We start from the raw sequence: 12,027 nt of genomic DNA on the forward strand, positions 1-12,027 counted from the left end.
GTTCTACCATACTTAATACTGAGTATTGAAAATGAATAATTTGTAAAGATTGTGATTATGTAAATAGAAAAAATTTATTATTTCTGCCTCACTGGATACAAAAAGCCTCCAACTTCCAATATTTGCTCTAATCCTCCTACTCAACCTGAACAGCTCTGGGATACAGAATTACTACAGAAGCAATCTCAGAAACTTCTGAAGAGAAATGCCGTGTAAATAAATGAGTCTGTGGTTTGGAGTTATTAGTTTGATGCCCAGATGCATATCATATTTGCAAGAGGTAGTTTGCAATCTGCTCATCTTGACAAATACAACATAAGGGAATTTAACTCTGCATCTGCAATTTCTGTCTCTCCCTCCCTGAATGTATGATGTAGTGGTAGATGCAAATAAAATGTCAGGTTGAACAAGGGGGGAGAGTGTCTCTGCTGTGCTCTTCCAGCTCCATTTCACTCTGAAGGGGAATAATAAATGGAAAGTAGAGGACAGTCTCAGCAGAGAACAAATCTGAGTCCTGATGATGTCCTGGAATCGCAAGATGGGTTTGTCCTGTCATTTCTTTGGCAGAGCCCACAGCTCATGACACCTGAGGTGAGTGTTAAAACCTTCTGATCATTTTATGCCTTTTAAAGTATTTCCTTGCTGATTGGACAGAGGGGGAGGGAAGAACTATGTTTCCATTTTCCTGTCAAGGTAAAAGTATCCATTAGTGGCAATTTCCACCCTGCCCAGGTTATTGGCCTGCTGATTGTGTGACTGATTACCAACAAGTCTTTGCAGCCCTGAGACTTTACAGAACCATTTAGGTAAGAATGGATGTTGAAAGTCAAGGCCTGCATCTCACATAAAGACAGACATCAGCTGGGCAGTAGAGGCTCAAGCCTGTAACCCTAGCTACTCAGGAGGCTGAGATCTGAGGATCACCGTTCAAAGCCCAGGTAGGAAAGCCTGCTAGACACTTATGTTCAGTTAACACCAGAAAATTGGAAGTGGTGGTGTGGCTCAAAGTGGTAGAGAGCTAGCCTTGAGCAGAAAGGCTCAGAGACAGTGCACAAGCCCTGAGACCAAGACCACTAATAACAACAACAACAAAAAAGAGATTGTGTGTGTATGTGTACCCACATGCGTGTGCACATGCGTACACCAGTACTGGGGCTTGAAGTCAAGACCTGGATGTTGTCCCTTAGCATTTTTACTGAAAGCTAGCACTCTACCACTTGAGCCACAGCTCCACTCCCACCTTTTTGGTGATTAATTGGAGATAAGAGCCTCATGGTCTTTTATGCCCAGGTAGGCTTTGAACTAAGATCCTCCTGTGTAGCTAGGAGTATAGTAGCCACCAATGCATTTTGAAAACAATAACCAAGGCAAAAAAAAAAAAAAGAAGAAGAACAAGAAGAATGAGGACTTCCACTTTCCCCAGGGAAGTCTTGCACAAAACAGTATGTGGCTCTCTGAGCAGTGCCCAGGCTGCCGCTCCGCAGCTCAGCTCCAGCTGGGCTTCCTGCAAAGGCAGCAGTTGGTCAGTCGCTGCATCAAATGGTCTGAAATTAGCAGGCTTCAAGAATGAAAGGCTCATTGATTTTTAAAACAGGAATAAGAGCTTCCATATATTGCATCTAAATGCTGACTTTCTACTTCTTAAAAGTAGCCACATTTTATTTTCATGCCAGAGGCAAAGCTGAAACATATTGTAAGATAAAGTAAGCGAACAGCTATTGATTTTCATGAAATTATGTCATATTTTTAATTGTATCTCCATCCAGTCAGTTCATAAGCATTTATTGCTACTGTCATGCACACATACATATGCACACAATTATCATACAAAATTATCAGTCTGAGCAAATCAATCCATTTGAAAGGCTGGACATTGGTGGCTCATGACTGTAATCCTAGCTACACAGGAGGGTGTGATTTGAGGTTCCGAGTTCAAAGCAAGTCCAGACAGAAACATCTATGAGATTCCTATCTCCAATGAGGCACCAAAAGCTAGAAGCAGAGCTGTGGCTCGAATGGTAGATTGTTAACCTTGAAAAAAGTTAAGGGACAGCATCTAGACCCTGAGTTCAAGCTCCAGTACAGGCAAGCACATGCACACACACACACACACACACACACAATATTTAGGTATAAACTCAGCAGAATAAATGGAATTCTGTAAGTCTCCAGACACAATATTCTTCCTGCCAGGACTTAAGAACTGAGGTTTAGAGAAAACCAAAAGAATATGGGATGTGTATTGGCTCTATCGTTGATAAGCTCTCTTTCTCATACCTATAAACATTTCCCAAGTCCTTTAGTTTGTTTAGGGGGCACTGGCACTCTCTAAAAAGGGGACAGGGTTTATGGAGTAGCTTTAAGAAAAGCCTGAAAGAAGCTGGCACTGAGTCCTGTCTGTGGGTTATGGGGGGTGGTGCTACTTACAATGCAATCTGGCTTCCCTGAATTCTAATAACCTTTGGGTAATAAATCAGTCTTTCAGCTATGCAGTAGCATTTCAGGCCTGCCTGCTTAATCTTTAATTGGTTAAGCAGCTACAAGCTCAAATTATACCGTTGTAAAAAAAAATCTTGCAATAGATCACAATACTGTCAATTTTCCTCTGCAGAACTCTGACATTCTCAAGCGTAACACCTCTCTGTCATACATTAATTATCTCTATGTCCTTGAAAACAGAGAGCCCCGTAGTTATTATTCACCAAGAGAATATCTCCTGAATGCCAGGAGCTCATGTATGTGCACCTGATTTGTGGGAGGGAAGACACATAGATCTTGAATATGTGCCCCCCCTTTTCTGTAAACTTTGTGTATTTTTCTCTTATCTTGGAAACTCTTCCAGGAAGTCTTAATTTCTGTCTTCTACACACTCTGATTTGCCACTAATACTCCATTCCTTTAGTAAACACTCACTGGGTATTTCTGTGTGCAGTTTGGTACTAGGAGTTCAAATATGGATCAAACTAGTCCCTTAAAAACTAGTCTATCGCTTGCCAGACTGCTTTGTCACTGTCTGAATTACTTGTTTCTTTGTCATAGTGTACCTGGCAAAGGATAAGTCTTATATTCAATGAAAGAGCTTCACTTTGTCTATATGTTATTAATCAAAAGGGAGTCCACGCATGGTTTTAATGAACTTTAATTTATTGAACTTTTTCACTGAAGGAGACTGCTAATAAACCAGATCTGGATGTTTTAATTAGGGAGGAGTTTCTATACTTCTCAGCTCTTTATGTTGGTGGTGCTTTTTTTTTTCTGGTTATTTCTGAGATATTCCTGCTTGAGTATGGACTCAGTCAGAACTGCCTGTGTTAGGCCTGGCAGTAGGTAGAAGAACAGAACCAACGTATCCAGCTTCCTATTGAAAAGGGATCTCTTGAACTTTTGTGCCCAGGCTGGCCTAGAACCATGTTTCCTCTAATCTCAGCCTACCAAGTAAATAGGAATACAAGGTGAGCCCCCAATGCCCAGCTCATTGAAATCATTTTGACTGAGACCTTCATTGTTTGTAGATGAAAGGGTCTTTTCATTTTTCTTCAGAGATTTTTTTTATTTTAGTGTAGCCAAATCTGGCCAAATAACCAAAATGAATACAACTAGTGGTGGTCTTTTCCTCCAGCCTCAGCCTCCAAATTGATAACTTTTCCTGGGAAGAAAGAACTCATTTGCATGATTGTTCTAATAACTGTGAAAAGGACCAAAGGTAGAAAAAATATGTATCTGGAAAGGCTGGTTGAAATTCTCAGAGATCGGAGAAACTATTTCCAAGGGCTTGCTGCAGAGTATAGCCTTCTGCAGAACCTTCTCCTGATTCCCCCTACCAGAAATTACTTTATTGCCTGTGAATTCTCCCAGGAAGTCACTACAGATGACACTTTTCTACTATGTTGCATCTACCATTTTCACAAGTAGCATGTGAGTTCTGTCTCCTGTACTAGCCTCTAACCTTTTTGCTGTGTGTTCCAACGGCCATTAAAGTCTTTCACTTTAATAAATAAGGGAAGTTAGCGCCTGGAAAACTGCCACGATCTAAGTGAACTTGAAACTTAATTTATGCCTTCTGTAAGCCAAGTTCCCACTGATTTCCAAGTCATTTGTCAGAACATAATAAGTGATGTGTGAGGAGATAATAATTTGGCTTTTCAGAAGTTGTATAATAGTCATACCTCATGAAGTGTGGCCCACCTAAGCTCCTGAAAAATCCCAGACCTGAGCTGACTCACCAGCTAATTAGGCTGAAGAGCCAAGAAAAAGACATGTAGAATTATTTTTGCCAAATCTTCCATTCCCAAACTTTTCAATTAAAATTTCAGTGTATGATCTAGAATAAAAGGGAGCCAGGGGGGTGCACTAGTAAGTCTTCTGTGTACAAGAACATTCATTCCTGTTAAGATTACTTACTTAAGACGTAAAAAAAAAACATATCTTTTCTTTCTGCCCTTCTAAATTCATGGCCAAGGCCTCTACAACACAAGAATAACAAGAGAAAAGCATACTAACTTATTTAAATACATTTTAATGTCTACAAAACGCTTCCTAAGGAATGAAGATCCAAAGGGGGTGTTAGACTGAGTGGTTTTTGTTGATTTTTATACTGGTCTTGGGGCTTGAACTCAGGGCCTCATGCTCTTGCTTAGCTTTTTTTTGCTCAAGGTCAGTGTTCTGCATTTTGAGCCACAGCTCCACTTATGGCTTTTTGGTGGTTAATTGGAGATAACAATCTCACAGACTTTTCTGCCTGGGCCCGCTTTGAACCTCTCAGATCTCAGCCTCATGAATACCTATGATTACAGGAGGGAGCCACCAGCACCCAATGGCTGAGTGTTTGTTGTTGTTGTTGTTTTATAGTACGTTTGATGAGAAATGGAAACTCATGGGAAAATATGATAGTGCAAGCCAAATTGTTCAACTTCTCTGTGCACTTGTGTGTTTGGGCATAAAGATCCTTGCTCTTGCGTACTGGAAAGGCACCTCTCACATGGATGGGGTCTTACCATCTGTGGCAAAGAGAGGCCAGAACAGGTGTTATTACTTGCTTCAGGGAAAAATGGTGGTGGGGAGAGATCACAGGGGCCTTCTTGCTTCCGTCATTTTCTCAAACACATTCACCTTAAAATATTCCATCTGTCAAGTTGCCATATTTTGGGGTGACATATCCTGAACTCCATCACTTAGTATGAATTCGAAACAGCTGTTAAATTCTAGAAATCTACTCAGATAAGCAATTTTACTCATACATAAAGATGGCAGAAAATAAATTTGCCAATGGAAGCAAACATCTGCATAGGAAAAGTTATCCAATCAGTATGTGGAATGTGGCTCAATAAGAGGGAAAGAAGATTTTCATCCTTGACCATTTTTTTGCTTCCTTAAAATTAAAATTTAAAAAAAAATAAAATTAAAACCTTGGGCAGGGCACTAGTGGCTCATGACTATAATCCTAGCTACTCAAGAGGCTGAGATCTGAGGATCCTGGTTCAAAGACAGTTCTGCCAGGAAAGACCATGAGACTCTTATCTCTAATCACCAAAAAAACCCACCAGAATTAGAATTATGGCTCAATAGTATAATGTTAGCCTTGAACACAAACACTCAGGGACCATGCCTACACTTTCAGGGCCAGCACACTCACATACACACAAAATTAAAACTGTGAGTCCACTCTTAGCTTTACAATGATAGAATAAAAGGGGAATTAGTATTGTCTTGCTTTTCCCATGGGTTTTCTCAGCTGTTTTCCATGACTCATTCCATCCCTTGAAACACTCGTTTTCTTCATCTCCTGGGTCAAATGCATGTTCTCCAGCTGCTTCTCATCAGCTAGTTGCCATCCTTGCTGCTGCCCTATTGTGCATCTTCACATGGTCCTCAGTTACCAGCCCCCTCACTCCCAAAATAAAACTGGATGCGTGCTCTTCATGAGGTTTAGTCCAGATTGCCCAGCGATAGTCTGAAGATTTAAAAAAAAGCAAACATGATTCGAACAAAAGGCTTGTTAACAATGGCCTAAAATAGAATTGGTAAATGATTTTTAAATGGTTTACTAAAATTGTGTCTTAAATGAAAGCCTAAGTGTTCATGCAAGTTTCTTTCATTTATAACATTCCTCCATGCTAGGAGAGAGAGAATTGAGAGAATTCTTTCAGTCAACAGATTTGTTTAATTGAGCATCCAGTGAATGCGAGGCGTCCTTGTCCTCCGCATGCAGAGGGTCTGTCCTAGTCCCTTGGGAATGCCTGTCACATCACCTGACACTCTTCATGGGAACTGGAAGTTTCCTATCCTGATCTCTTTACTCACTGTCTATCTGTTTGGCCAATGTCTAGAAGTCTTGACACACAGGAGGTGCTCAAGAGGCATTTGATGAATCAAGTGGAGCTCAATGTCAGCAAATGGGAACAATCTAGTGTGAGCACCAGCTTGAGAAAGAAGCAAACCTAACGCCCAGTGATACTTCTTGGTCGCAGTCACCTGACTACAGTACATCCTACCATGAGATGTCCAAACTAGCTACAGACCCTGACTACACTAAGAGGCAAGCACCAAATAAGCTCCGCCTCTCTCAGCCTGAACACAAATGGAGCCTTGATGTGTAATTTCCTGTTGACATATGGACCACCGATGCTCCATCCTTCAGTTGCCCCTAGGTCAGCCCGCCACTTCCTTCCACCTGCTTGGTGCCCTGTGAGACCAACCCACATGAACTATCTTAAACAGGCTCAGCGGATCTGGTCTGGTTTCAGCAATTGGGTGGGGAAGTACTCCTGCGTTAACAAATGCCCACTTTCTCTGTTCTCATGCTATGACTGAATTATGGATCACTCCAGAACAAACAGTGCCAAGGGATGAGCTGACATTTCAGGGGCATTTTAACAGACTAAGGGATTTGTCTAATAGGCTGAGAGATTAGTTTATTGATCCTTCCTGGATCTTGGAGAAAAAGGCAACATTAGTTCATGTCTACTAAGTCAGATGAGCTGACAGTAACAGCATCACTTCCTGACACTCCTATAAACCAGACAGAAATGCCATTTGGGATCAACTATACCTCCCCAAATCTATTCACAGTCATAGTGAGCACGCCAGTCAATGAAACCAAGTCTTCACTCACCATGTGTGCAGATCTTCCTGATCTACTGAGGAAGTAGCTTCTAGTTCTGGGATGGGAGGAAGTATTTCCTTGACCCCAGCCAAGGTTAGCCTCTGTGTGGATTCTGCTATTAAAAAGAAGAACTGGGTCAGCCTCTATGTAGTCCAAGCAAAATAGGAAGGAACAAGGCATGAGAGGTGAGAAGGTACAGTGAGAGGGCCATGTCTACCTCTAAAAAAGACTTTTGGCCATTTGCATCACTTACTACAGTTCCTTTCTGCAATTCTCTCACCTTGAACCTACTTCCCCCACCCTGTTTCTGTTCCCTCCTTCTTTCCCTCACCTACCTGTCATTCTATCTCCTCTACAAAAGACTTGAAGCCTAGTTAAAGAAAAGCAATGCAGGGGGAAAAAGATTTTTAAGCACAATGTCAAGTAGCAAGAAAAGATCTTAGTCTGGACTTGTACTGCAGACATTTCCTTCTAGTATGTATTCAATTTCAGGGACAATTTTATAAAGTTACACAAATTAGGGGAATTATAATTTGTCTTCCTCTATGACTTTGTGACACTATAATGTCCTTCTTGTAATGCCCAGTGATACTTCTTGGTCGCAGTCACCTGACTACAGTACATCCTACCATGAGATGTCCAAACAGCTGTTCTAATGGAGGGGCTAACAATGTTCAAGAGGAAGTGTACTCATTACCTCACTCATGTAACTGTAACCCTCTGTATAGTATCTTTACAATAAAAAAAAAGATCAGCTGTTCTATATCTTAGCATACTTTTCCTAGGACCTGGAGTCTCACTTTTTAAAGCTTTTTTTGTGCTGGTCCTGGGGATTGTACTCAGGACCTGAGCATTGTCCTTGAGCTTCTTTTGGCTCAAGGCTAGTACTCTACCACTTGAGTCATAGCACCACTTCCAGATTTTTCTGTTTATTTGGTACTGAGGAATTGAACCCAGGGCTTCATGCATTCTAGGCAAGCACTTTACCACTTAGCTACATTCCCAGCCCTTTTTTAAGCTTGTATATTGAAGAATTTTCTTCACATGTCCTTATTAAGTTTATTCTTAGGTATTTATCTCCTTATATTGGGTTTAAGTATAGTATTTCTTCTATCTGATTGTTGTTTATATAAATCATTATGTTTTTATATTAATTTGTATGCTACCCCTTGTGAAATTTTTATTTTTTATACTTTTTTTGGAAATTATCTTAGATTTTTCAAGTACAAAATTATATTATCTGCAAAATAAGTGATCCTTTTTGTCTTTTGAATTTTAAAACTTATTATTTCTATCTTGTATCTAATTGTGTTGGATCATATTTCTAATAAGTCACAAGCAGAGTAGAATAGTAGACATCCCTGATAATTTGTGACTAGGCATGTTTTCAGTGTTACCCTATTAGGAAGGTTTCTATGTATTTTGTTTGTGTGAGACAAACATAGTTTATCATGCTAAGGAAATATCTATTGATCTTATTCTTCTTACAATTTTTAATCAAGAATGGCCATCATTTTTTCAAGTGACACTTCATCATCTATAGAGATAATGAAAACATTTTCCTGTTCAAACTAGAAATATATGAGTGACATTAACAGATTTTTCTCATGTCAAACCATTCTATGTCTGCAACAAGACTCAGTCATTATAGTGTGTTGTGTTGTGTGTGTGTGTGTGTGTGTGAAAAATCTTAAAACTATTTTATGGGGGCTTTTGTTGTTATTTTGCTTAATGTTTTTTCATGGATTATACATAAGTAAGACTGCTCAATGGTCTCATGTTAGACTTATTTTGTTGGGCTTGAATATTATTACTAGCATTTATTTCAATAACAGAATTGGGAAACAGCCCTTTTCCCTTTGGTCTGTGGTATGGTTAGATATGGTTTCTTTTTACAACTAGTTCATGTGTTGAAGACTAGGACCCCATTGTGGTGATATTGAGAAGTGATAGAACCTTGAAGAAGTGAGGCCAAGTGGAGGTACTGCTCCCAGGGGGATTAAGTAGTTCCTGGGGGACCCTGGGGAGTTCTCTGACTAGAATTGTTATGAAAGAGAAAACGTGACTCCTTTGGTTCTCTCTTCTTATCTCTTGTGTTGTGATCTTTCCTCTTCACACTCATTCCTACCACTCTAGTATCATCTGCCAAAAGGCAAGCAGAAATCCAAGTGATGTCTTGATTGTCCAGAAGTGTAAGCTAAACAAATCTCTTTTGAAAAATAAAAGTACCTAGTTTGAGGCACTTGATTACATTAACAGGAAACAAAAAAATCTCGTCTATCATAGCTCAAATCCACAGGGAACATGTATTTATTTGAGAATGATAAAATTCTCCTGTGAATTGCTCTTCCTGTTACTTTTTGAGATATAATTGACAAACTTTCTGGTTTTTCAATTACAGTTTAGACTTTTTAAAAATTTTTCCCCTGGTGTCAAGTTTTATATATTTTCCCCAGAAACATTACCTATTTTAACTAAAGACTTAAAAAAATAAGATAAAAACTACTTTATAAGGGGCATGAATAAATGGATGATTTTTCTTTTTTTAAACTTCCCTTGCTAGGTACTCAACCAGGTGTTGTGCACATTAAAACAAGTACTCTACCACTGAGTGACACCTCTAATCATAATAGATGCCATTTTCAGTCATTCCAGCAGATATTGAGAGAGTCTTTCCATATTTGTGAATCCTAAAACCACTAATAAAGTTAGAATATTTTCTTACAGAGGACTTAATCTTCTAAAATCTTCCTTTCTGAATTATTTTTCTAATACTCTCTGGCTGATTAGAACAAAGATGGAAAACAGTTGAGCCTCGGCATTTACCTGGGCCCCATCGTTCCCAGCTCCTTGCTCATCTCCTCACAGACCCACTGCATCTGAGTCTTAGCATCCTTTATTTTTTTTATCTTATTGCCAGTAAGTACCAACTACATCTATGGTTATCAGACTCATCCCACACTGCACGCTCCTAGAAATCTCTGATTTCTATCTTTAAAACTTGTGCATCTCAGTGGATCGTTGTGGTAGACAGAATTTTACGATGGTATTCCAAATTCCTACCACCTGGTATACATTCTCTTTATAGTCTCCTTCCTTGAATGCAGATATAACTTTAAATAGAATGGAGTTTTACTCAGAAATGAAGAGATCTCACAGGTGCAAATCAGCTCTCTCTCTCTCTCAAATCAGCTGATTTTGAATTACTGAAGACTACCTTTAGTAGGCCTGATTTAGTAAGGTAAAAGCCATTGAAAAAGAGACTGAGTTCTCCTGCTGGCTTAAGAAAGCATACTGAAGCCTATGTCCATGGCTGTCGACTGTAATTCTAGCTACTCAAGTTGTTGAGAGCTGAAGACCACAGTTCCTACCCTATGGAGGGGTGACTGCAGGTGGCCTCCAATAGACAGCCAGTTAGAAGCCAGGCCCACCCTCCACAGTAAGTGAGAAGTGAATTCTGCCAATCATCTGAATGAACTTCTAAACAGAGCCTCCTAAAGAGAATCCACATCTTGGTTTCAGCCATGATGGTCCCTGAGCTAAGCCACTCCCAGCTAAGGTATACCTAGTATACCTTAGGTATACCCCAGGCTCTGACTTCTGACCATCAAAACCTGAGATAGTGCTGGGAATGTGGCTTAGTGGTAAAGTGTTCGCCTAGCATGCTTGAAGCCCTGGGTTCAATTCCTCAGTACCACAGAGAAAAAGCTGGAAGTGGTGCTGTGGCTCAAGTGGTAGAATGCTAGCCTTGAGTAAAGGAAGCTTGAGGACAGTGCCCAGGGACTGGCAAAAACAAAAAGCAAAACTGAGATATTAAATATATGTGTTTAGTCAGAAAGTTTGTGGTAATTGGTTACACAAAAGAAAAGTATTGCAGTCATCAACAGATCATTGGCCTGAAAATCACCAGAGGTGGTGCTTTACAAACAAATGCTTGAGCTCTGTTGGCAGATCTGTTGAATTTGAATCTCCCTTCATAGAAACCTGGGATCCTGAATGTTATAGATTTCTAAGTTGACTTGAATGCACAGTAAAACTTCAGAATGAATTTACTTTGCAAATAATTTCTTATACTAACACTTGGTAAAATGCTTTGGCAAAGCATCTCATAACTTCTAGAATTCCAGATTTGGAAACTTTTTTTAGGACATCTTTAGGCTTTTTTTTATTGTGAAGTTACTTTATTTTTCATTTATTTTATTTTCTTTAAGGAGCTGTACAAAGGGGTTTCAATGCAACATAGCAACTTATGAGTTCAAATGCATCGTGATCCATGTCCCCCTTTCTAGCCTTCTCCCCCATCATCCCCAACCCCACAAATCCCATCCAGTTACATTTTCACATTTGTGCATGGAGCATTGTGACTATCCTCACCCAGAAGTCCTTTCTCCATTTATCTGCCCCCACTCTTCCTGAAGCCCCACCCTATCTCAGACAAAACATGGTTCAGCTCCATGGTATTCATTTTGTCAATCTGTCAGTTAATGGTTCAAAGGAGTTACACTATTGGAATCCATCTCTAAATGCCATATTTTAGTCAGAAGCTATTCTTTTTAAAGGACATAGTATCAAAAGAGCCAATTCATAAAACTAATTGCCAATGAAAATTAGCAAATTTCTTTAGGTTGGAAAGCCTAACTGCTTATCATTTGCTTATTCATTCACTTTGCTGATCTTATCTTCTGTTTTTCCTAGGAGCTAATGTCATATAACTTACAAGCTAATGGCAAAACTTCAAAAGAATTGATTTTTAAAAACCCCAAAAGGTAGGATAGCTGTCATTTTAATACCTTCTTCAGAATAGCTGAAGCAGATGGATTTATTTTTTTGTTCTCATGCTACACTGGGAAATAGTTTCTTTTACTGACAGTTTAGGCAACAGAAGCAGTGAGAAACATTTGAAAACTTCACAAATGTCTTTCTAT

General features: G+C 39.6%; 1 protein-coding gene across 3 annotated transcripts in view; it reads right to left on the reverse strand.

The window, feature by feature from the left end:
• The window catches only part of Tmem156 (transmembrane protein 156), an 88,020-nt gene that overhangs the window by 48,906 nt on the left and 27,087 nt on the right, over positions 1-12,027 (reverse strand). The window contains exons 6-7 of one of the 3 annotated variants that reach the window (XM_013009122.1): positions 7,112-7,214; positions 5,528-5,950 (exon numbers count right to left, since the gene is read on the reverse strand). The exons of 1 other annotated variant lie outside the window; for it this stretch is intronic. In XM_013009122.1, coding sequence (XP_012864576.1) covers position 5,950; positions 7,112-7,214 — 104 coding nt within the window. In that variant the 3' untranslated portion in view covers positions 5,528-5,949. Of the gene's footprint in view, positions 1-5,527; positions 5,951-7,111; positions 7,218-12,027 lie in introns of those variants that run through there. One more of the 3 variants, XM_013009121.1, reaches the window with a different exon arrangement.

The sequence above is a fragment of the Dipodomys ordii genome, unplaced genomic scaffold, assembly GCF_000151885.1.
Source record: "Dipodomys ordii isolate 6190 unplaced genomic scaffold, Dord_2.0 Scaffold8, whole genome shotgun sequence".
NCBI classification, from domain to species: domain Eukaryota; kingdom Metazoa; phylum Chordata; class Mammalia; order Rodentia; family Heteromyidae; genus Dipodomys; species Dipodomys ordii.